Source organism: Scaptodrosophila lebanonensis, unplaced genomic scaffold (genome assembly GCF_003285725.1).
Source record: "Scaptodrosophila lebanonensis strain 11010-0011.00,11010-0021.00 unplaced genomic scaffold, SlebRS2 tig00000043-arrow-pilon, whole genome shotgun sequence".
In the NCBI taxonomy this organism is placed as follows: Eukaryota; Metazoa; Arthropoda; class Insecta; order Diptera; family Drosophilidae; genus Scaptodrosophila; species Scaptodrosophila lebanonensis.
The window spans coordinates 4,959,117-4,982,796 of NW_022060545.1; the positions used below are offsets into that span (position 1 = coordinate 4,959,117).

At 37.0% G+C, this 23,680-nt stretch overlaps 2 protein-coding genes across 5 annotated transcripts; both read right to left on the reverse strand.

The window, feature by feature from the left end:
* Positions 1 to 19,272: 19,272 nt before the first annotated feature.
* On the reverse strand, positions 19,273 to 21,195 carry LOC115622735 (gamma-glutamylcyclotransferase-like). 4 transcript variants are annotated; one of them, XM_030516775.1, is made up of 4 exons: positions 21,175 to 21,195; positions 19,946 to 20,050; positions 19,750 to 19,883; positions 19,273 to 19,693 (listed from the first exon to the last, which is right to left on the reverse strand). In XM_030516775.1, exons 1-4 carry the CDS (start codon positions 21,175 to 21,177, stop codon positions 19,378 to 19,380), a joined length of 558 nt encoding a protein of 185 aa, XP_030372635.1. In that variant the 5' UTR covers positions 21,178 to 21,195; the 3' UTR covers positions 19,273 to 19,377. The 4 variants fall into 4 exon arrangements, with proteins under 4 accessions (XP_030372635.1, XP_030372637.1, XP_030372636.1 ...); XM_030516777.1 differs by lacking the exon at positions 21,175 to 21,195 and adding an exon at positions 20,782 to 20,942; XM_030516776.1 differs by lacking the exon at positions 21,175 to 21,195 and adding an exon at positions 20,782 to 20,942 and having other exon boundaries at positions 19,946 to 20,069.
* LOC115622734 (gamma-glutamylcyclotransferase-like) lies at positions 21,089 to 22,771 on the reverse strand. Its single transcript, XM_030516774.1, has 2 exons — positions 22,364 to 22,771; positions 21,089 to 21,512 (listed from the first exon to the last, which is right to left on the reverse strand). Exons 1-2 carry the CDS (start codon positions 22,738 to 22,740, stop codon positions 21,167 to 21,169), a joined length of 723 nt encoding a protein of 240 aa, XP_030372634.1. The 5' UTR covers positions 22,741 to 22,771; the 3' UTR covers positions 21,089 to 21,166.
* Positions 22,772 to 23,680: the final 909 nt, after the last annotated feature.

The following is a 23,680-nucleotide window of genomic DNA, read 5'->3' on the forward strand; positions in this document are numbered from 1 at the left end:
ACAGTACAAGAATAATTAATATCAAATATTTGTATATGGGAAAAACAAATAAAAATGCTTACAAATATTGCTTTTGAATACAATTAATATCTTAAACAGATTCTTTCAAGTTGGAAGTCTTATAAATTGAATTTAAAATATGAACTAAAATAAAATATTAAGTCCTAATTAATATTAGTGGGCTCTTTTTGTAAATCATACCTAAATATGTCGGAAAAATTGTGCTTCTTAGTAATTGATGGTGTTAATATATTAATTAATTAAAATTTCTTATCTAGAATAAAAGTAAAACAAACTCTGAGCATTTAGCTGCAAATAACAAGAGAGACTCCTTCAAAAATTGGAACATATCGTAACAGATCCCAAAATGTTATAGAAAATTTATATTATATATTAAATAAGAGTGCCAATATCTCTGCAAACCCTTCAAACACACAAATATGCCTGCCCTTCAGTTAAGGGTATATTAGGTAACAATTGCTAGAAGGATAATGGCACGTAATGATGAGACACATGCTGGGGCTGGCAATTAAACATTTTCAATAAAATTTACACCTGAGCTCCTTTTAATTGAGTTGCAGGCGCCACTTGAAACGGATTCGCCAAGGATCTTGAAGTTGCGAGCTCGTTTTGCTCGCCTGCTGACTAATCGCTTGGCAGGAATTGCTGTTTGTCTGCAATTGATTTTTGCTTCAATGTAGTGGAATTGATTTGTAGCCGATGCGGCCACGCCCACTCCGTGCACAAATTAGCTCTCATAAATAAAGCAAATGTAAAGCCAAACAAAAGCGGACAAGTGAAATATTTGAAAATTTGCATACAAATTCTGGCTGCCAAGGCGACCAACTGGCATTTCGTGTTCCTTATTTTTTCTAGAGGCATTTGCATTCTGGGCAATAAGTTCGTTAGCTTCTGCTCTACTATACTTGTATACTCGTATATATATTTTTTTCGATTTGTTGCTGCGACTTTTATGACAACGCCGCATTCCTCTCCCAATAAACATAAATTTGCAACAACCCCGGCAGCACTTGCCACCACCACCCCCTCAGAGAACTACAAGTATGTTACTTCAGTAGCGGAACAGAATTGGCAATAAGTTGGCGGCCCATAAATGTATCTGTAGCGCATGCAAATTTGTTGCCCGATTTGTTCATTTTGTTTCAATTTTCGCTTTGTCAATTTCCCCTTTCCAATGCCTTCCTCCACTTGTCGCCCTGGTCCGTGTTTCAATAAAGTTGTACCCCGGTCGCTGGCATTCCTCAAATAATTGCAATGATCCGAAAGCTTGTGGTGGATGTAAGCCCGGATACTGGCATGTGTGCCGCTTGAGCTTCTTTTTTTTTTGGATTGGATTTTTTTCTGTAGCTGGCCGGGAATTTGATACTCCACTTGCCAGTCTGTCTGTCTGTCTGTCGGATTGCATTATTAGCGTTTGACTCCTGATTGAGTCTAATATTACACAAATTGTTGGCAAATTGAAAACGAAAGCAAGTCGTTGACTGAAATGGGATGAGGTTGCGAGTTCAGCATAATTTAAGGATTTGAACGGAATGGTCTGCCAATATGTGAATTAAAGTTATTTCTCGCCCAATCTTTTCTAGAACTTCAACGATAATTGTTGTTGTCTATCTGTAAGGGACCTGTTATGGCCTCCCTCTGTAGATGCTATCAAGTTTTATTTTTTGTAAATGCTCTTGCATTTACGGAAGTTTTAAAATATTTCCAAGTTTTTAAAAACATAACAATAAGAACTACAATTAAGTTGGAGTTGTTTTCTATTTTAAGCATGTTTTATTTTTCTAAAGCTTTGTTGCCTTATCTAATTTGCAAATAAATATTATAATCCAATGTCATTGTCTAGTTTTTCTTCTTCTATTCAATCACAGCTGCTCAATTTAATTTGAAAATGACCTGAGGCCTTTCTTTAGCAGATTAGATTAAAAGTTCACCGTTATTTAAGGATTTGAATGGAATGGCCTGCCAATATGTGCATTAAAGTTATTTCTCGCCCAATCTTTTGTAAAACTTCAACGATAATTCCTGTTGTCCATGCTGTCTGTAAGGAGCCTGATAGCCTCCCCTCCCCCTGCTATCAAGTTTTATTTTATGTGAATTTTCATATATTATGGAAGAGTTCAAATATTATCATTAGGTTTTTAAGTTTGAGTTTTTTTGTTGCTTCTTTTGATTGAAAGTAAGTAATGGAATCCAATAACATTTTCTTCTATTTTCTCTTCTTCCATTGCATCGCAGTTGCTTAATTTGATTTAAAAATGACTTAAGGCCTTTTCTCAAAGCAGCCCAACTCACTCACCCACTTGGACTTAAGCTGCACCTGCTAATCTGCAATGTCTGGGCATCCAATTCAAATCAGCTGAAATGTAATGCAATTAATGGTGCCTAGTCCCTGCATTTATTTCGCACCCATGTCAACCAGCAATTAGATTCGACGCCGCTTTAATTATAATTCAGCAAATTTTAATAAGGTGCTGCGCCCTTCTGAGCCCTTTATTTTACATAAATCTCCACTCCTAAAAAATTGTTAACAACTTCAATTAAATTATCAGCTAGCAGCACGTACCGAACGCGACCGACCCATGTACTGCATTTAATTAAGGCTGCAAAAAAAGTGCAAACGTACAAAAAAGTAGAAAGGAACAGGAACTTTTTCCACCTTCGGACCAATCCAAAACTTCGGCCACGCACCAGATTAAACTCAATTTGAAAGCTGAAAACTGAAAACTTTCCGACCGCGGCCGCATTAAAAATCCTGCCAACGCTTAACGCGCCTTATTGTGGTCACAGGTGTCGAGGGCGAAATTTTTATCGTTCTGTTCACAGTTTAAATGGCAAAGGAAGAAAAAAGTTCGTCGTATTATTATGAAGCGAGTTAGGTGGCATGGGGATGGCTTGTTTTTCCACCGAGGCAGGGGATGAGGTTGAGGGTGAAGGAGAGGCTGAAGGTGAGGGGGTGCTGAACTCGATTCATTTAAGACAATTTTTATGACTTTTATGTATGGTATTTGAACAGCCCATTGAAATGTGTCTGCCAATTGCCGCTGTCGCTGCTTTTTAGCAAATAATTTTATGTAACTAAGCGTCTTCGGCACGAAATGCACAAATTTATTTGTTTGTCTGCGATCTGCCGATGTCGTTGCCTTTTCAGCTTAGCATCATAAAACTTGCTCAAGGTAATTTGATAGGATTTCCCAACAACAACCCTTTCTGGCGAATTATAGGAAAAAGCGTAGCGTGCTTTTTGGCGCGCGCGCTCTTTTTTTTAATTGCCTGAAATTTAATATTTTTTCATGCTGTTGTGGCTGTTTTTTATGCTAATTATTTTCGTATGCACAACGCGAACGTGCAGTGTGATTTTTTTAAAACAAAAATCCAATTATAATTATAATTTAATTTTTGCACTTTTTGTTGCTACGTTGTTATTGAAAACAGCTTTTTGCTTCGTAATTTGATTCGAGCAATTAGCGTGGTGCTTGTGAAGGTTATAAAAATAAGCTTTTAGGAGGATTATTGCCTAGAGTTTAATCTCGCAATAAACAGATGGTCAGTAAAATTTAACAAGGAAATTAAAAGTGCTGCTTAAAATATTGCAAAAAGGAAATCAGAGAACTAGAGTCAAATAAATATTAATTAAAATTCGAATAGGCATACCATATTTGTAAGTAATTTTAAGAAACTTTTCTGTGCTATCTCAAAAGCTATGAATTGAACAAAATCTTCAAATATAAATGTTTTTTCTTAAATAAAAAAATTATTGATTTACAATCAAGTACTCTTGATAAAGGCAACCTATATTTCGAAATTGTATTCTTCAAAGTGTCGACGCTAAATAAATATTCAAATCAACTGTTTATAAACTTTTTAAAATTCCACTCTTACAAACCTAATTAGCGAATTCCTTTTATTTTGGAAAAATTCAAAGTTCTTGGATTTCAAATATACTAAGTACGTGTATATAATTATGCCAATATATAAATATGGAATAATACATAGATATTCAAGAAGTTTAGTATCAGATTCGACAAGTAATCGAGGTTTCGTCTTGACTCAGAGACCTAAGAATCGCGCTTCTTCTTCCTGCTGCTGATGATCGTCCTTCTCTCTCTCTCTCTCGTGTGTTGTCCTATTCCAGTTTGTTATTTAGATCATCACTAAATAGGCAAAAGGGGAAATATATATAGACATATATATTCCAACATTTCCCTTACAGTTGTTTTTTTTTTTTTTTTTGCTTTTGTAATACCTCTACTATTCGGTTGAATGACTTCATAATAGGCATTAATTTTTAAGTTGTTACACTCACTATAAAAATGTATATATTACTTAATAAAATTGCATTGGTAATTTAAATTAAATTTACACCTGAAGCGGCGTCGCGTGTCCTCAAATACCTTCCATATGCATACAGCTATTTATATTTATGAGTTGGCCGACCATTACCTGCCCAACACTTTCCCTCCGATGGCATAGTACATTATAATTCAATAATGTTGCACACGCGTGCGCGAGTTTTTAATTGCTTTTCAATAAAATGTTCGGTGCAGGCCAGCTGGGCTGGACACTCTCTGGCAACGCTCCGATAAGCCGCAGGATAACAGAGCGTGTTAAAATGTTGAAAAATTATGATGAAATATTTACAAGTGAATTAAAAAGCGACGCGCTAATGCAATTTTGCGAGGAGGCGTTGCACGCTAATTTAAATTTTTGAGTAGCTGCCACACCAACAACTCCCAAAAACAAAAAAGCAAAAAAAAGGAGCAGCAGTGTAATGCAATTAAAGTGAGCGGGCGTGTAGGCGATGTTGTATGCAACAAATTGTTGCATGGCCATTGCCCGGCAGGCAAAAAAGCTTTTCGGATCTAATGCCACAGCATGCTGCAAAATTGTTCGCCCACAACCAAGTGTAAAGCCGGCCTCGGCTCTATCACTGGCTATGGCTCTGGCTCTTGTTCTGGTTCCTGTTCTGCCTCTGTGCATATGAAACGTGCGAAAGCAACAATGTTGTGTTAATGTTTACACATGTACATGACACGACCACAATGACACTGAGCAGGACACACACGCACACACATGGCTCGTTGATTTGCCAAAAGCAGACACCATCATCATCAACATCAACATCATCAGCATCATCGTCTGCCGCACCGCACCGCACCGCCCCGGACCGGATCGAGGCTGTAAAGTGCATCAGTCGCGCTGCGCTGCACTTTCGAGTGCTTCAAATGCACGGACACAAGCCACCCCCGGCCGTCCTCTCAGAGTCCTGGGGAATCCGGCCTGGCCTGTTGGGTGTCGATAGCAGCGTAATTAAAATTAACATTTTTTGCACAAAACTTAACTGCGGACTCGGCAGTTGTTTGACAACCGCTCTCTCCCACATTCCACACATACATTGTCAGATGCTGCTGCCTGCTTTTAGGCGAGTTAACTCAATTTGCCGCCTGGCCATCTGGGTGCATGTAGGCGTGCATGTATCCGTGTTGAGCCCCATCCGGCATTCCTATTGATTTTGATGATGGTTATTTAATTTAGTGAGTCAAGTGTGCGTTATTGATGATACTGCCGAAGAGGTCAGAGAGTGAAAAGCACTGCAATGCTGATGTGATAGCCCAGGTCATTGGACAGAGTTGACTACCGCCATGAAATTTCTAAATTATGCAGAGGTAGAGAGGTAGAGTGCAGAACATGGCGTGCTACCGATACAAAATTAACTACTATTTTACTCATAAGATTTTACATAGGAAATACGCTTCAAACTCCACAAATACATACCTATTTGTTTTGCAGTCTTAAACTCTGATCAAATTGTGACCAATACAAATTGATGCATTCCAATAGATCAATAATTGTGAATCCAAATGTTCGATTGTTTTTCTCTCCCCAAGTCATTGAAAAGATATTCTTCTTCTTTTTCGGTTTTTTTTCATATTTCAAACATTATTTTTATTCGTTGAGTTTCACTAATTGTTTTGTTTTCTACTACTTCAACAATTACTTAACATCGATGCGAGATGATGGTAACACTAATGGAATGCATTCTATTTTCTAGAACCAATCTACCGTGTAAAAACAGAACTAGGTGTATATGGTAAATAAATGTTTATGCCAATTAGCATCTCTTATTCTTATGAGTAACCAAGTTAAGAGCATTATTTTCATCATTAAAATGAGATTTTGAAAACAGTAAAAAAATATTCAACTGTTAACAGAGCGTAAATTATTTTCACTATTTGTTCTCATCATAGCCAGCATTTTGTTGTAATATGCAGCTCTGTTAACTGCAAGCCGCTCGACAACCCTATGCTGTCGTGGCCAGGTCATATTTCCATTTAGTTTATTTAACTTTGGCGAAATGCATTTCCGTTACAAAGGCGCGCTTCCACCGCCTGAAAGTGTACGAGTAAATATCAATATTTACACCTTTAATTAAAAACGCTAACAAGGTTATTTAGTGTTAAAACGCGTCAGTGCTTCGGCGCCTGGCAGCCTGGCAGTCTGGCAGTCTGGCCGGAAATCAGCTCGGCAGGAAGTCAGTCGTAACCAAACAGTGTCGGTCTGTCGCTTCGTTACCGTCGTTACAAAAGCTTTTAACCGAAAATCCCAAAATGAAAATGCAAAATATATTTTGAGCGCATTCGCGCCTTAATGCATGACAGCTGCTGAAGGGGGTTTTGTGTTGGGCGAGTGTTAGGTTGCGGCTTTAATCTGGCTAGCAATGGAAAGATTATAATTTTTGCTCTAGATTTTTAATAACTTATGCGGCTTTTAAACAAAATAAAATAAATAAATAACAATTTGAAATTAAGTTAGTTTGCTATGCGTTTGAACGTATGAACGTATGATACAAATTGCTAAAACACATCAAATAAGTTAATTATAGTATATCTTGAAACTATATATAAATACTAATTATTTACTGGTTTTTAGATAAAAACACATTCTACTTGATAGTCTTCACTCTTTATAATACCTGCTTTATAGCTTGTTTAAAGGCAAATCGCAAAGATTATGCCAACAAAACGCTTCATATGAGAAAGCAAAGAAGAGAGATACTTATTTTTGATTGTATCCATAAATTTTAGCTGTACAAATAATGATAATAATATATTAATATGATTAAAGGAGCTACGGCTTCAACGAAGTGCTTGAAATGGAAAGCATGTGGAATCCATGGATTCTGATTAAAAGTCCTCATGTACTTTGTTGCTGAATGTTTGATTAGCGTTTATTTGGCGACCACAATTATTAAAAACGTGGACTGATTTAAATTAATTAATTTATTGATATATTTTTGTATATTTTATATACAAGTTTTAGGGTTTCTGTTGTATTAATAAGGAGATAATTTTAATCGTGTAAAATAAATGTACTCTGAAAATTCCACAGCAGTCGTTCATTTTTTGACTTCCTGAATTTAGTCGTAAATAGTGTTTCGCCTTGTTTCGAGCATTTTTTCACATTCATCTACACATATAGTACATCCACAATATGGTTGATTTCCAGCGGCCTATTTGAAAACTAATCACTCAGATAACTGGAGAGGGGTCGAGCATGTCACAGCAAATGGCTCTGCAACAATGCCATTAAAGGCGGCAAGCACTTTGGTGAAAATATTTGTCATAATGCACGTGTCGCTGATGCTGCCCATCATCCACTTCGGAAGCCCAGCGGTGGTGACATCAAAATCTGAGCCGCCCTGCTGCATGTCCTTTAATTAAAAATGCCCCAAAAGCATTTACCCGAACCAGCTCGAATGTGCAGCATTGCTTGATGCAACAGCGTCGATGACAATGGCGTGCATTTTAATGAAAACGGAAACCAAGTAATCAGCAAGTGACAATCTGTGCAGGATCACAACCACCGTTGAGCCACATTGGTGGCTGACGGTCAAGCCAAAGCCCAAAATTAAACAAAGCCACGAAGCAAGGATTCCCAATATGTATATGAGTGAGCGTGTCGTTTAATAAAAAGTGCAACCCGTGGAGCGCATGAATTTAATGATTTAATCACAGACCAAAAGGCCAGAACCGCCTTAAGTGTTGGCATTGCAGCGACGCCGCGGCGTGCGTGTCAAGAGAATTTGTCAAATGCAACAACAACAACAATAACACCAACAAATGCAATAATAACCTCTAGGGAAATACCGAGAGCGCATAGCACCCGCGGCGTCGGCATGCACTTTTCAAAGCTCACTTCACGGCGAACGCATCCAAATTTGTGACTTTCAAGCTCCGCCAAATGCTGGCATGTGGTCAACATTTAAGTGTAATTAATGCCTGCGGCCAGTTGGCAGTCGTCGCTGCCTCTGTCTCTGCCGCTGCCTGTGAGGCGCAACGGAAGTTGCAACGCCAATGACGCACTTCCTGTATATTGCAGAGACTCACTTGTGTGTGCATTTCATTTTTATTTGCTTATGTGCCTGCGCAAAATATGAAAAGCAAATATTCTGCTTAATTTGATTAGCGCGTTGCGCGACGAAGCACAGTTGTGTTATTTGGAAAATATACGTACGAGAATTGGCACTTTTTTGTAACCAATTGTCATGAAATCAAAGCTTAAGGATCTTTTCTCTGAAGCTGTGGACGAAAGTTCGTCCATCTGTATTCAGGGAAACATGTCTTGGATCTTAGATCTTACAAGTAGATCTTTACAGGGCTGTGAAAAATAATTTCTCAACACACATTCACAATTAAAGTTGAACTAATTAATAATACTTTATATTTAAACAAAAATATACATATTATAAATTAATAATTTGCATAAAATTACATAAAATTATTTATTTTTACCAGAACAAATTATTTGAAATTTTGTTTTCACGTTCAAGGGTTTTCAAACCAAAGGCTATTTAAATGTCTTCTTTATTCTTCCGTTTGAAAATAGCAGAAAATTGTTGTAATATCATGCACTGTCAGTGCCATATTTTTTATAGTTTCAACTCTGGAATTTCTTTTAAATAAATTTTAGAATTATTGCGTTCACTTTATAACACTAATATAAAAAAGATATAAATGATAATAACTATATATCTATCTAAATTTATTTCGCCCTTTTAAATTTTAGAATATTAAAAAGTTTTGGGATAATATGATCAATTATAAATATTCTTTGGAAAAATTTAAAATTTATAAAATTTGATTTTGATTATTTTAAAAAAATGTTAAGTATTGCATTTAAGACAAATGAAGCTTTTATGATAATTTGCATAATTTGCTAAATTCTAGAAAACTTGGCATATAACAGATTGATTTGATCAGAGCCGGCAATTAACCCTGATAGCCATATGGGCTCTTCTGCTTATAATTTATTTATTTTTTTTTTGTTAAGGAAGAAGAATTTACATTTTCCCACATTTGTTCCAATGTTTTCTGCCTTTCCTATTCAACACCAAAATATTATGTACTCTGAAATATACTGCACATCACATTGTGCGAATATCTCTTCATTACAGGCAGGCAGTCGGTTCACTGCAATTTTTGGCATTTTTCTGCAGGCGTATTGTCTGCATCGCTGCAGTTGTCCTGGCATGTTCTTTATTTTGTACGCCCAGGCGGCTTTTTAGCCTGCAGGCTACCGGAAGGGTTGGCGCTCATCTTTATCGGCAGCACTCCCCAGAGATTAGTCAGTCGGGCCCGTTCAGCTCACTCAATCTAATGGCTTTTGGCTGCCTTGGCGCTAATCGAAAATCGCTCGGCTGTGTGTATGTCTTGGGGTGGAGGGAGGGGGACGAAACGTCTACAGTAATTAATAGTTTTTGACACAACTTTCATCTGCCAAAAAGTTGTTTGCTTTGAACTCGCCTGCCAAGTGCCAAGAACTACATACGCACTTGTATATGCAAATTGGGCATCAAGTTTTCTTTACACTTGATGGACGCGCTTTCTTGACTTGGCCCGGAAAATGTACTTAATATAGTAGTAGGAAATGGGCACACGGCGTAAATTGAATTTGCGCCATGTCTGTGGTTGTGAATTCATTTGAGTTTCAGTCGTTCAAATAGTTTGATGTGTCGCACACTCCGCATGTGGCATAATTACAGGCACTGGGTGTTGTTAATTTATAGTTTATGGCAAGTCAATTAAAATAAAAGAGAGTTGGCTTTTCAAATTGTGCAGAAATCGCCCTTATCGGCACTCGCTGCGGTTACAACTGTGGCTGTCAGTTCCTGCGGCTGATATGTGAAATAAATTGTGGTCGCTTTGAGCTGCGGCTAAAATAATTTTACAATGATAACTTACGTATATACTATACACTAAAGTTTTGGCTATAGTTCAAAATCTTGAGTACTTTGAGACAATGCGTCGTCATAGAAAAAAAAAGCTCTCGACTGAACATTATAAGAATTATTTTACTATATATGCTTTTCTTATATTTAATTTATTTTTTATTTCATTGCATAACTTTTCAAGCCTTCTCCAATTTTCCCAGCCCATACACCTACTTTTAAATTTATAATAGAAATCCTTTGAGGCAAAACTTATTCGGTTTCGGGTTAATGATGCTCCGATTTAAGCTTTCCTTAAAAAAAAAAAGATCAGCTATCAAAAAATATAACTTTGAAAAGAAAGCTGAAAAATTCACAGCACATTAAATCTTAGATGTTAATCAAATTAAAAGGACCAAGTAATACACTTGGACGACTTTTCAGACTGTCTACAAAACTTAAAAACATAAATCTATCTTCAGAATTTCAATTATTAAATAAGAAAGTTCGAGCAGGCTCTACTTTTAAATACTCCCACAGTAAAGAAACCATTTTTAAAAAGTACATTTAATCAATTAATTTGAAAACCATAAAATTTGTTAAATTAATTAATTATTTTATGCGCAGGGTACACAAATTTTAGGTTTTTGGAATAAAAGAAAGTATAGTGCACATTTCAATTACAGTTAGTTAGGCATTCCATGGCTTACTTGCAAAATTAATTTCCATTGTTTTATCTGAAAATACGCAGAATTGGAGGAATAATTTGAATTGAGTTGTGCAATTACAATTACAATGATAATATACATATATGTATGGATATATTCGTGTCAAAAAATGCTTTACTCTTTCGTACACATCCAGCAGTGCTTTGTTTGGTTTTATTTGTTATTTTACGTGTATTCCCAACTGGTATTCTCACAACTGCGCTTTACGCTTTATATTTAATTTAAATGAAAAAAAGCTTGGAAATACCTCGCTTACAAAAGTTCCCATTACACTCAATTGGATGACACACTTACCACATAAACCGCACGCACACAACCACAACACACGCAAACACACACACATACACCCACTCCCACAACCACACCCACAGAGACAAACACAGTCGAGGAGCTTTAAACCGCCCCATCTCAGCACACGGCGTAACTTTTCAAAGGGTTCAAGGCACAAAGGATTCCAAATGCGTCCAAAACGGCCACTAAAATGCACGCTAATGAGTTTCAATTACGCTCGCCGACTGCCAAACTGACTGAATGACACTTCTAAATATTTTTTATTGACGACAGCGCCACAGCCACCACGTCACTTCTGCGTCAATTTGCGTGAATTTTTTGGCACAACTTTGATTGAAACTAAACGGTGCGAGTCGAGCCAAGCCAAGCCGAGTCGAGCCTCGCCAATTTGGGGGATGCTTCAGCCATCATATCGTGGTGTGAAGAAAGGCGTGGGGGTAGTAGGGGGATGGGGGATGGGCTGCTGCAGTTGCACATTGCTTGGATTTTAATTAAATTCTCATGCCCACAAAATGTGACACAAGCAGCTGAGGTCCACGCAATGAGTTGCCTGTCGTTTGTGATTTTGTTTTTTAAATCGTAAAGTTTTATGATTACAACCAAACCGGCAAATACACAACGCTGTTGCCATTCGTGCGTCGCTTACTTTGTCGAGGGGTTTTGTGGCTTGTCAGTTTGTCAGTTTGTCAGGCAAAACGCATTACATGCTCCCGTCAGCCGGCTATGTTTCTAAATGGTTATGACCCATGCATTTTAAATAATTAATGGCACTTACTTTCCCACACAGTGACGCACTCTGCAAAAAGAACTTGGGCGCCAAATGTAATAAAAATGTTAACGAAAACTTTTCTGACCAACACAGCCGAAGAACTGTAAAGAGAAACTTACAGACACTTAAAATCGACTGCATTTCAATTCCCAAACGATTATAAACCTTGTATAGCAGCAGACCAACTGCGAGTTGCCAGACCGTTTGCAAATTTAATTTACAACACTGCACAAAAGTAAGACCACAACTTGCAACTACACAAAACTGTAGCATACAACACGGCGCCAACAGTGCAACAAAGCCGTCGAGGTGCAGGCACAGTGGTCTGTTTGGTAATCGAACATTTAAGTGTGCGTTTTAAATTTCCAAATTGAGGAATTAACTTTACACAAGTAATATATATATATATATATGCCCTAAGCTCCGTCTTCCTCGCGAAAGCAGGGCAACAAAAAAGATTGACAACTAAGATGAATTTTAAAAATAAAAAAAATTTAAAAAAAAAACAAGAGGATTTATACCGAGATACTGGTTATAACAACAGACGATAGATACAGAAAATTATCAAAAAAATTTACAAAATACCTTACCACTTGTCTCAATGAAGGAGGCGGAAAAATGAAATGATCAGGCACACTACTGACGCTTTCGAAGTACAGCCAAATGCGAGACCAATAAAGTTCTCTCCAACTCATCTTTAGGTCCCGAAAATGATCAGCTCAATTATTTTTTAAAATCAGTCAAACTGTCAATGTAAGAAGTAAGGATTATTTATTTATTAATACTCGTGGTAACAAACTAAAATATTCGAACTTTTTATTTCATTTATTCACAATAAATTGGCTCATCAATTTGTGTTTCTATTATTGGTTGAGTTCTAGTTATAAGAACCTATTTTCTTAATTAGATATAAAGTGTGTTTTTACAGTTTGTGAGTGAAGAGGCAGTTTCTAAAATGTAACAAAAGCGGGGGATTTTTTTTTTTTCAAAAACCCATGCATTTCAATTGTAAACTTACAGAAAATCTCTTCTTCACAGGCTTTAAATAAAGAGCTATCGGAGCAATTAATCGGAATAAAATGAAGATAATAAATAATAGAACTCAACAACATAAAATCTGTAATTAACAGTTTTGGAAGAAGAAGCCTTAAGTATTCCGAAAGCTCTATAATACTTTCTTGGGATATAATACTTCATTTTAATAAATATGTATCCTCATCTGGCAAATTGACTTTCGAATTGAGAAAAATGAAGACCACTGTGCTTTATACCTCTTACAGTTGGATGAGGGTGTGGATGTGAATGTGGGGGTGCGGAGAAAACTTTTTACTTTGTTAAAGTCAGTCCAAATTATATTTTGCTGCTTGTTGAACTTTTGCACTTAGACACCTAGATGGCTGAGGGCGTAGCTCCGTAGCCTCGTAGCTCGGTACAGCTGAGAGCCAGTTGAGAGTGTCCGGCAGAGCCTTTGACTTGCTGCTGTCTTTGAATTAGCCTGTGGATGGCAAGCAAACAGGAAATTATGTTTATTATTACTTTGGCACACTATTTGGCAGCCAACTAAGCTCACAGCCCTATGCCAAACAGTATGCAGATGCAGCTGGAAATGCATCTCCCCTCAGCCTCCCCTCGCATTTCGGATGAAACTTTCAAGCACAAATTAATAGGTGGGTCGTGCAAATGCATAAACGACTTCAGACAAAAACACTTTTGAGCATCTTCTTTGGCGTCTAACAGTAAATTGCACTTTAATTGCACTTTAGGAGTGGAGGCCAAAAACTTTTGTGCTCTGGCTGGAGTGTCCAATGAAAGCGTTTCGAGCATATTGAGTTGATGGCAAGAAGAAGATGAGGAGCGGAAATTGGTAATCATCATAAATAAGTGATTAAAATTAATTAAATTCATTTTTGCAAAAAGAGGCACCTGCCAACAAAGCTGCTGTTCAATAAGTAAGATACGTGAGGGGAGGGGATTTGGCAAAAAAGATTTTGGCAACAATATTCTGGGTGAAGATTTGAAATTTCCGTGAAACACAAATTTAATCGTTCAAGAGTATATTAAACTGGAGAAGTGACGAACAGACCTCAATCTAACGAAGTCCTGCCCGTCTATCAGTGTTTCTCTCTCTTCTCTCTCTTAGTCCTCTTAACGCAATTCCCAAAAAACAACGAATCGCATAAACTCTGCAACCGCAAAGATATTTTTTTTATTCACATTTTATATTGCGAAAGCTGTGATTGTTTTACACTATTTATTTGAAAGGCAGGCTTGAAGTGGTTTTCTATATCATGCCAGATCGAACTCTTCGGGAAACTAAACCATTTCGTTGCCAAGCAATTTGTTTTCATTTCATTTCTATGTGGTGATTATTTTGTTAAATTACTTTATGTATTTTGTTATAAATTTACATTAAAAACTTTTTATTTGTCTGTTTAAAAGGATCGGATACACCTGGCTCTTGTATTAAACATTTTGAAACGGGATAGAACAATCTACCCGTACATGCAAATTAACAGTCCAGAGGATATCGAAGACGCCGCCTCTATCTTTAACACAAGCCGCCTCGTTTGCTGCGTCAAAGGCTCAATGACTAACGAAATAGAAGAGTTCAGCTCATCCAATAACAGTCAGTGGGAATACGCCAAAACGTCCCCCGTTGGTGCTTATCAAATAAAGTTCAAGTTGAATCCTTAGAACAATATGCAATGCCCCTCACACATGCACACTAGAGATATTGATTCAGAAACTGTTTATTTCACGTCCTAGCGCACTAAGACTAAAGAAGTGCCAGTACCAGGATCTTTCGACAGGATCTCTTGCTTAAATTAAATAATACATTTAAGCATAGCTTATGTTCTATATTTAATTGAAAATAATGTAAATATTGTATTTCTTATTGTATTTTGTATAATTTTAAAAATTTAAGTCCCTTATCCCTTAAATGTATCCTGTCGACAATTGTCGCATTTAATGTAAAACTAGCTTAAGCTGCAACATTAGGTAGCAGATTATTTGTTTTATAAAAATATAAATCTTTCTTGTAATTAAATTACATCAATAGTTATGCATTTATTGAATCTAAAAATAAAAGAAAGAAAAAGGCCTAAAAATAAATTTTTAATGATTTTTATTGATGGTACAAGTAGGTGAGGGGGCGAAGGGATTGGGTATAGGATGGACTCATATAGCTGACTAATAAAAAATAAAAAATTCAGCTCGGCCGATAGCCAAGCAATTGCTAAAATCCAAAATCAGAAGTAGCAGGCGAACATAAACCAGCTGCAAGATGAATTTTTTTGATAATTTAAAATTAAATTCGGCCGCCTAAAAGATGCTACACTGTTTTGAATGTTAGCCAGTCTTCACACCTTTTAGCAGCTGGGGCTCAAACCAACTTGAAAATTGGTTTGAAGTCCGGCTGCTAAATGGTGTGAAACCTGGATTAAATTATTTTTAAATTTGTTTAAAAATCATCTTCCTGCTGCATTATGTTCGCCTAGTACGTAGCAAAGATGCCAGTTTGCAAACTAAGTTCGAGGGCAGCTGCGGCTTTCCAAAAATTTTAAAAACCGCCTACAAATGCTAAAATCTAAAATCAGAAGTACCAGGCGAACATAAACCAGCAGCAAGATGAATTTTTATTCAAAATTTAAAATTAAATTCGGCCGCCTAAAAGATGCTACACTGTTTTGAATGTTAGCCAGTCTTCACACCTTTTAGCAGCTGGGGCTCAAACCAACTTGACAAATTGGTTTGAAGTCCGGCTGCTAAATGGTGTGAAACCTGGATTAAATTATGTTTAATCTTTTTTTAATATCATCTTCCTACTGCATTATGTTCGCCTAGTACGTAGCAAGGATGCCAGTTTGCAAACTAAGTTCGAGGGCAGCTGCGGCTTTCCAAAAATTTATAAAATCGCCTACAAATACTAAAATCTAAAATCAGAAGTACCAGGCGAACATAAACCAGCTGCAAGATGAATTTTTTTCAAAATTTAAAATTAAATTCGGCCGCCTAAAAGATGCTACACTGTTTTGAATGTTAGCCAGTCTTCACACCTTTTAGCAGCTGGGGCTCAAACCAACTTGAAAATTGGTTTGAAGTCCGGCTGCTAAATGGTGTGAAACCTGGATTAAATTATTTTTAAATTTGTTTAAAAATCATCTTCCTACTGCATTATGTTCGCCTAGTACGTAGCAAAGATGCCAGTTTGCAAACTAAGTTCGAGGGCAGCTGCGGCTTTCCAAAAATTTATAAAATCGCCTACAAATACTAAAATCTAAAATCAGAAGTACCAGGCGAACATAAACCAGCTGCAAGATGAATTTTTTTCAAAATTTAAAATTAAATTCGGCCACCTAAAAGATGCTACGCTGTTTTTAATGTTAGCCAGTCTTCACACCTTTTAGCAGCTGGGGCTCAAACCAACTTGACAAATTGGTTTGAAGTCCGGCTGCTAAATGGTGTGAAACCTGGATTAAATTATGTTTAATCTTTTTTTAATATCATCTTCCTACTGCATTATGTTCGCCTAGTACGTAGCAAGGATGACAGTTTGCAAACTAAGTTCGAGGGCAGCTGCGGCTTTCCAAAAATTTATAAAATCGCCTACAAATACTAAAATCTAAAATCAGAAGTACCAGGAGAACATAAACCAGCTGCAAGATGAATTTTTTTCAAAATTTAAAATTAAATTCGGCCGCCTAAAAGATGCTACGCTGTTTTTAATGTTAGCCAGTCTTCACACCTTTTAGCAGCTGGGGCTCAAACCAACTTCACAATTGGTTTGAAGTCCGGCTGCTAAATGGTGTGAAACCTGGATTAAATTATTTTTAAATTTGTTTTAAAATCATCTTCCTGCTGCATTATGTTCGCCTAGTACATAGCAAAGATGCCAGTTTGCAAACTAAGTTCGAGGGCAGCTGCGGCTTCCCAAAAATTTTAAAAACCGCCTACAAATGCTAAAATCCAAAATCTGAAGTACCAGGCGAGCATAAACCAGCTGCAAGATGAATTTTTTTCAAAATTTAAAATTAAATTCGGCCGCCTAAAAGATGCTACGCTGTTTTTAATGTTAGCCAGTCTTCACACCTTTTAGCAGCTGGGGCTCAAACCAACTTGACAAATTGGTTTGAAGTCCGGCTGCTAAATGGTGTGAAACCCGGATTAAATTATTTTTAAATTTGTTTAAAAATCATCTTCCTACTGCGTTATGTTCGCCTAGTACATAGCAAAGATGCCAGTTTGCAAACTAAGTTCGAGGGCAGCTGCGGCTTTCCAAAAATTTTAAAAACCGCCTACAAATGCTAAAATCCAAAATCAGAAGTACCAGGCGAACATAAACCAGCTGCAAGATGAATTTTTTTCAAAATTTAAAATTAAATTCGGCCGCCTAAAAGATGCTACACTGTTTTTAATGTTAGCCAGTCTTCACACCTTTTAGCAGCTGGGACTCAAACCAACTTGACAAATTGGTTTGAAGTCCGGCTGCTAAATGGTGTGAAACCTGGATTAAATTATTTTTAAATTTGTGTTAACATCATCTTCCTACTGGGTTATGTTCGCCTAGTAAGTACATAGCAAAGATGCCAGTTTGCAAACTAAGTTCGAGGGCTGCTGCGGCTTTCCTAAAATTTATAAAATCGCCTACAAATGCTAAAATCCAAAATCTGAAGTACCAGGCGAGCATAAACCAGCTGCAAGATGAATTTTTTTTTCAAAATTAAAAATTAAATCCGGCGCCTATAAGATGCTACACTGTTTTGAATGTTAGCCAGTCTTCACACCTTTTAGCAGCTGGGGCTCAAACCAACTTCACAATTGGTTTGAAGTCCGGCTGCTAAATGGTGTGAAACCTGGATTAAATTATTTTTAAATTTGTTTAAAAATCATCTTCCTACTGCATTATGTTCGCCTAGTACGTAGCAAAGATGCCAGTTTGCAAACTAAGTTCGAGGGCAGCTGCGGCTTTCCTAAAATTTATAAAATCGCCTAAAAATGCTAAAATCCAAAATCTGAAGTACCAGGCGAACATAAACCAGCAGCAAGATGGGGTTTTTAAAATTAAATTCGTCCGCTTAAAAAATGCTACACTGTTTTTAATGTTAGCCAGTCTTCCCACCATTTAGCAGCTGGGGCTCAAGCCAATTTGCCAATAATTTTAAATACTGCCGCAAAGTATGCTAAATATTAAATAATTTGCGGCGGAAACGTTTTAGCTCTTGCTGCTAATTCATGTTTTCCTAAGGTTGAAGAAATCAAAGAAGAAGGGTCACACATGGGTTATACTGTTGTACTTTAATTGTTAGTTATTTAAAATAAATGAAACTGTATAAAATATTTGCCTTAAGGTAAGTCACATTTTAAGGATAACTAGCGATAACTACGAGAATAATTCTGCCAACCAGTTCTTGTATATAGGAGACACAGTTCCTTTTATAAGAAAAAGAGACCCAAATGGTTCCTTGGAACAGCAGGGTACATGCCAAGGAGTTGCTGAACTTATAGCTTCTTCAGAATTAAAGGTCATAAAATGCAGTCCTCAGTCCGCCATGGTCTTACAACTTACGGAGTAATCGTCTTTACATAAAATTCCAGCATTCAATTATTAGACAGCAATAAAAGAGAGTACATATCCTGAGAAAATTCAGAATCCCATGATTAGTTTTAATAAATTTAACTTAGAAATTTTTTTTTAACAAATAATATTTAAAGTCAATTGTGCCAAGTGACCAAATCAACATAGCGACGCTGAGAGACAAAGTAAGTTGGCTCTTCAAAAGTATACATGCATTGCTGCTTCCTGGCGATAGGGCTTACAGGAAGGAATAGTTGCAAATGCGAATCCTGCAAGCCAAAACATTACGCTTGTTGACTGTTGCTCCCTGGTACATGAAAGCTTCCAATACCGAAAAGGGCCTTTCCAATCAATATTTGTAATATTTCGTATCGTTTGAAATGGATTTTTAGATCCACAACACACAACAGTAGAGTTAAGGCACCATTTAGAGGGCAGCCTTTGTAAATACAGGAAAGCTAACATTTTCTAAATGAAGATATCATCAAAATTATAGTGTCAGATATAATTTTCTCCTTAAGCAAGATGAGCCAAGAAATACAAACCAGCATCAACTTTGGGATTGGGGTTTGAGGTTTAAAATTGAAAGCCTTACTTTTATATTTCCAGCGACTTCAGCTAGTATTACAACAATATCGAAGAATTAATAAGATCCATTAAATTGAAGTATTGAAGTGTGAAGTTGTCTGTTATATAAAATATATTTAATGCGCAGCATTATTTATTTCCTTGGAACATGTCTCTAAAATATTAATTTGGAATTAAAAGTTCAGTTGATTTGGAGAAATCAGCTGAGCGTCATTTCGGCCAATTGCAGCTTTTTCTCAAATGTGTCCACCTTCTTGCCGTTATTCTTGATGGATCGCAGCCATTTGATATACTCATCAGGAACGCCGGTCTCCAAAGCGCCCTTCACCAGCACCTTGAGGTAGGTTTGCGAGGGTTGTCGGTCGTAGGGTATCAGGCCACTGCCAAGGCCCCGTAAATCCGTTTGCGGTTGCTCGCTTAAATGATAGGCACGGCAAACGATATTTTCTTTGCATGTCAGTGAGAAAACGGGCACGCTGATGGGTATATAGACGCCCTCAGGTACGCTCTCTTGACTGCCAAGGAAACAAAGGTAACAATGGGCGTTCATGTGACATGCGGGACGACTCACTTATCAAGGTCCTTCAGGTTGCACATATCTATTTCCCAAATCGCGCCATAGACATGCGAACCTGGTGTTGGCACGATGGTGGCTGGGGCACCCAACCAATTCTTTGACTCGGTAAAAAAGTCCAGGCGGTAGTCCTGCCCCAATAGAATGATCAATGATCCGACCAACAATTTATCTATAATAATAATTTACTTACATCCAATTTTCCCGCACCTATTCGCTTAGCTGTGGGATTCTGTATGTGTATGCGTTGGGCCAACATGTTGCTCCCAAAGCCAAAGTAGTAGAATTTGCTGGCCATCTGAAAAGAAAACTATAATCTAGACGATCTGCTTATTTTAGTGAATTTAACAAAGTACCTATTGAGCGTTAAAACAAAGCCGCTTTCCCCTTAAAAGGAATTTTATTGGATTTTCAATTTTAGTTTTTACTTATATCCATATTGATTGGTTCACTCTATATATCATTGCATCCGAATGGGATCCAATTCTTATTTTAACATTTACTCTACTTTTTTAATAAAGAACAAAAATAAACTATGAATAATAATTTAAAAATCTTGTGTGTTATAGAAGTGAAGCTTTGGGAAAACTCCGATGCGATGACAAATTAATACATATATCTTTTCGTCTTTCAGTCCTTGTGCAGACCGGACTGCATACCTACATATATGCAATTAATTCTATATTTTAAATTGAGTCTGTTACTGAAATTACCTTCAATTCAAAATTCAGTTATATTCCTTTTTGTCTGAAAGGAAATTTCCCAAATGGGGAAATTAACATACCGATTTAACAACCCAATTGCATTTGACGATGTCAGGATAAGCAGTGTCTGCACGCAAGCAGTATTAAATTCCCTAACCATAAAAGCAGTAGCAAGTTCTTGAACAAGCTTCTGGTATTGAAATTGGTTTAAATTTAGCGAAGCTCGCAACCAAAAGCCCGAGAACATGTGGCGCAGCTTTTAAGCAAACAGCTGTTTTATGACTATTAATGTGCAAACAAAAGATAAGAATTTCATAAAACTTACCTTCTGTCGCACTACTCCAAACGTTTATGTAGAATTAATAGTCACAGATTGCACAGATTGCACTTATTGAATTTTGCACAATAAACAAGTTGTTTTTAAAACTTGTCTGGTCTTGTTTACAAACTCCCGCACACACGCTGAGCGCAGCTCGAACGACACACACACACTAAACTGTGCCGCTGACTTTGACAATGAAAACAAAATTATACATATACTTGTACTACGCAAGCACTCTCACTGAAAGCTCCGTGGAAATTATTCCCACAATTTTGCTTATCAGCGGGGAATAAAAGCTCTTGGTAGGTTGTAAACTTTGCTAAAATGTGGAACACTTTTCATTTAATTCTACTTATCAGTCAAATTGCAATTGTCTTGTCAAGGTCGTTCAATCACCATTTAATAGATTCTTCTCTTGCTGCTGCAAAAGTTCAACAGCCGCCAATTGTAGCTTCTCTTCCAAGCCCTTAGCCACTCGTCCATTGTGTCTGATGGCCTGCAGGAACTGCACATATTCGTTAGGAATGCCACTCTCTATCGAGCCCTTTACCAGACACTGCAAATATGTCTTTGACGGCTGACGAGCATCCGGCACCTGATCCCACACCATGTTGTGGAGATTTGTTGCGGGCTGCTCAACTAAGTGATAGCAACGCGCCGGCAATGTTGTTCTGTTTCTCAGCTCCACGTTTACAGTCAATGGCACATAAGTCCCCAAGTGGACGCCTTCCTGACTGGAAATTTAAAAAGAAGCATGTCCATCAGTCTACTGTGACTACAAAATCTCTCAATTTCCACTTAGACTCTAAGAAGAATTGCACAATGGATAATGTAACCAGTTCTAAACCTAGAAACAAAGGAGACTCTAAGAAGAATTGCACAATGGATAATGTAACCAGTTCTAAACCTAGAAACAAAGGAGTGTCAGAATGAATCTCTCAAAAATTCGGCGGAATGATGCATTTATATTTGTTGACTGGACCATTCGACTTTTAAAAACATCAAGCAAAATTAATTAATTTAATTGGTTCGCCGGTTCTATAGGATGTTGTCCAGATACAAGTATAAGGATTAAAGCACACAAAAAAAATGTAACTATTATTAACTACCATTAATAAATATTGAATGTTCTTAGTGCCAAGTTTTGACATGTTACGAAACCATAAACATATATAGTAGATTTGTTACAATATCCATTCAAAAAATTCTTTTCATTATCAGGTGATAAAGATGAATGTGGAAATTTTTAAATTAATTGTACGAAAATTGAAAACTGTAATTGAATTTCTAGCTCGTATGTCACCCCCAAATATTGTCTAAATCGTTGAATGAAACTACGGCAGACCAATAAATTACACAAATAAATTTTGCATATTTTTCAAATAGACTTCTAAATGTTAGTCCCACAGAAATTTTTCCAATCGCAAGTGAATTCATTCATGACATACAAGTACTTAGGAAGCTCAATAATTTTGTGCGCAAATTATTTGCATCTCTGCTTGCAACCTAAATAGTTTTCAGGGTTTGCCTCCAACATGCTTAGAACTTAAAATCTAATGACGATCCGGTTGGCATTTTAACTTACTTGTCTATGTCTGGCAAATTGACGAGATCTATTTCCCAGAGAGTGCCCCACGTCTCGGCATCTGGAGTGGGGACAATGGTGCCCACAGCTCCTTTCCAGCGCTGCGTAAATTGCGCAAAGTCCAGTCGGAAGTTGTGCAGCAATGCCGGTCCAATTTTCACTGCCGTCGGGTTGTTTATGTGTATGCGACTGGACAGCATATTGCTGCCATATCCAAAATAGTAAAACTTGGTTCCGTGAACCTCGGGAAGCTCCTGAAATCTGGTATTAGCACTACTGCTGCTGCAGCTGCAGGCGAGACGCATGTAGATCAGCAATTGGAACACATTAGTCAGCTGAAGACGCATTGTGATATATTTTGAAAATGTAGGCTTCATAATTCCACTCTGAAATGTTTCTCAACGCTTCAGTTGTTGCTCTGGCGCTGGTCAAATGGCTACTGCGTATTAGAAGCTGTGCTAAAACACACTTGCTTTGTTTTGATACCCTAACTAAAATCCAAGTATCCCAAAACTGTGATGATTTTTGCAATGCTTAGAAAATAATATTCTCCAAATATACATATTTATATTTATATTAAGTAAGACAACCTGTTGTATTCTGCTTGAGCCAGCAATTTTAACAAACACTGTTAGCTTTGTAATATAAATATATGTATATTTGTTAAGAGACAGTAGTTGCTTGCACTTGCTTGCAATTTAAGTTTCTTCGAGACATTTTCTCTATCACTCAGTTCAAGAGCATAATTAGATTTTAATTCAAGCATTTAAATTAAAGGAATTACATATTGGGAATTACATAGGAATTACATGTTACATTCTCTACTAGTGAGGAAAGTAAGGACCCTCTGAGTCTTATTTAAAGTACTAATCATCACACATGAAATAAATTTATTTGAAAAGGTGTCTACAATTCGTTCTTTTTCCATTTTCACTTTGCTTTCCTTTTGTTGGCATTCGCTAGACTAAGCTGTGCATTCTTATCAATTGAGACCACTCTACTCACAATAAAACAAATTACACGATGTAGCGTGATTATTGATTATTTTTAGTATTTGACCATGAAATAATTTACAAAAATATTATGAATTTTCGGGTTTCATTCAAGGTGTTCATTATTAGAATGATGCCAGTCATCCAGTTTAGTGTTTATGCTGCACATTTACATCAATGGGACACCAGAATTAGATTACAAGCTCAAATTATAGGTCATCTATTTATAATCTAGCAAAAATGAGCAAGTCCGACAGTCAATTACTATGCACTGATCTCAAAAGAGTCTACATACTACGTTTGGTCTATATGGCGTTCATCCATA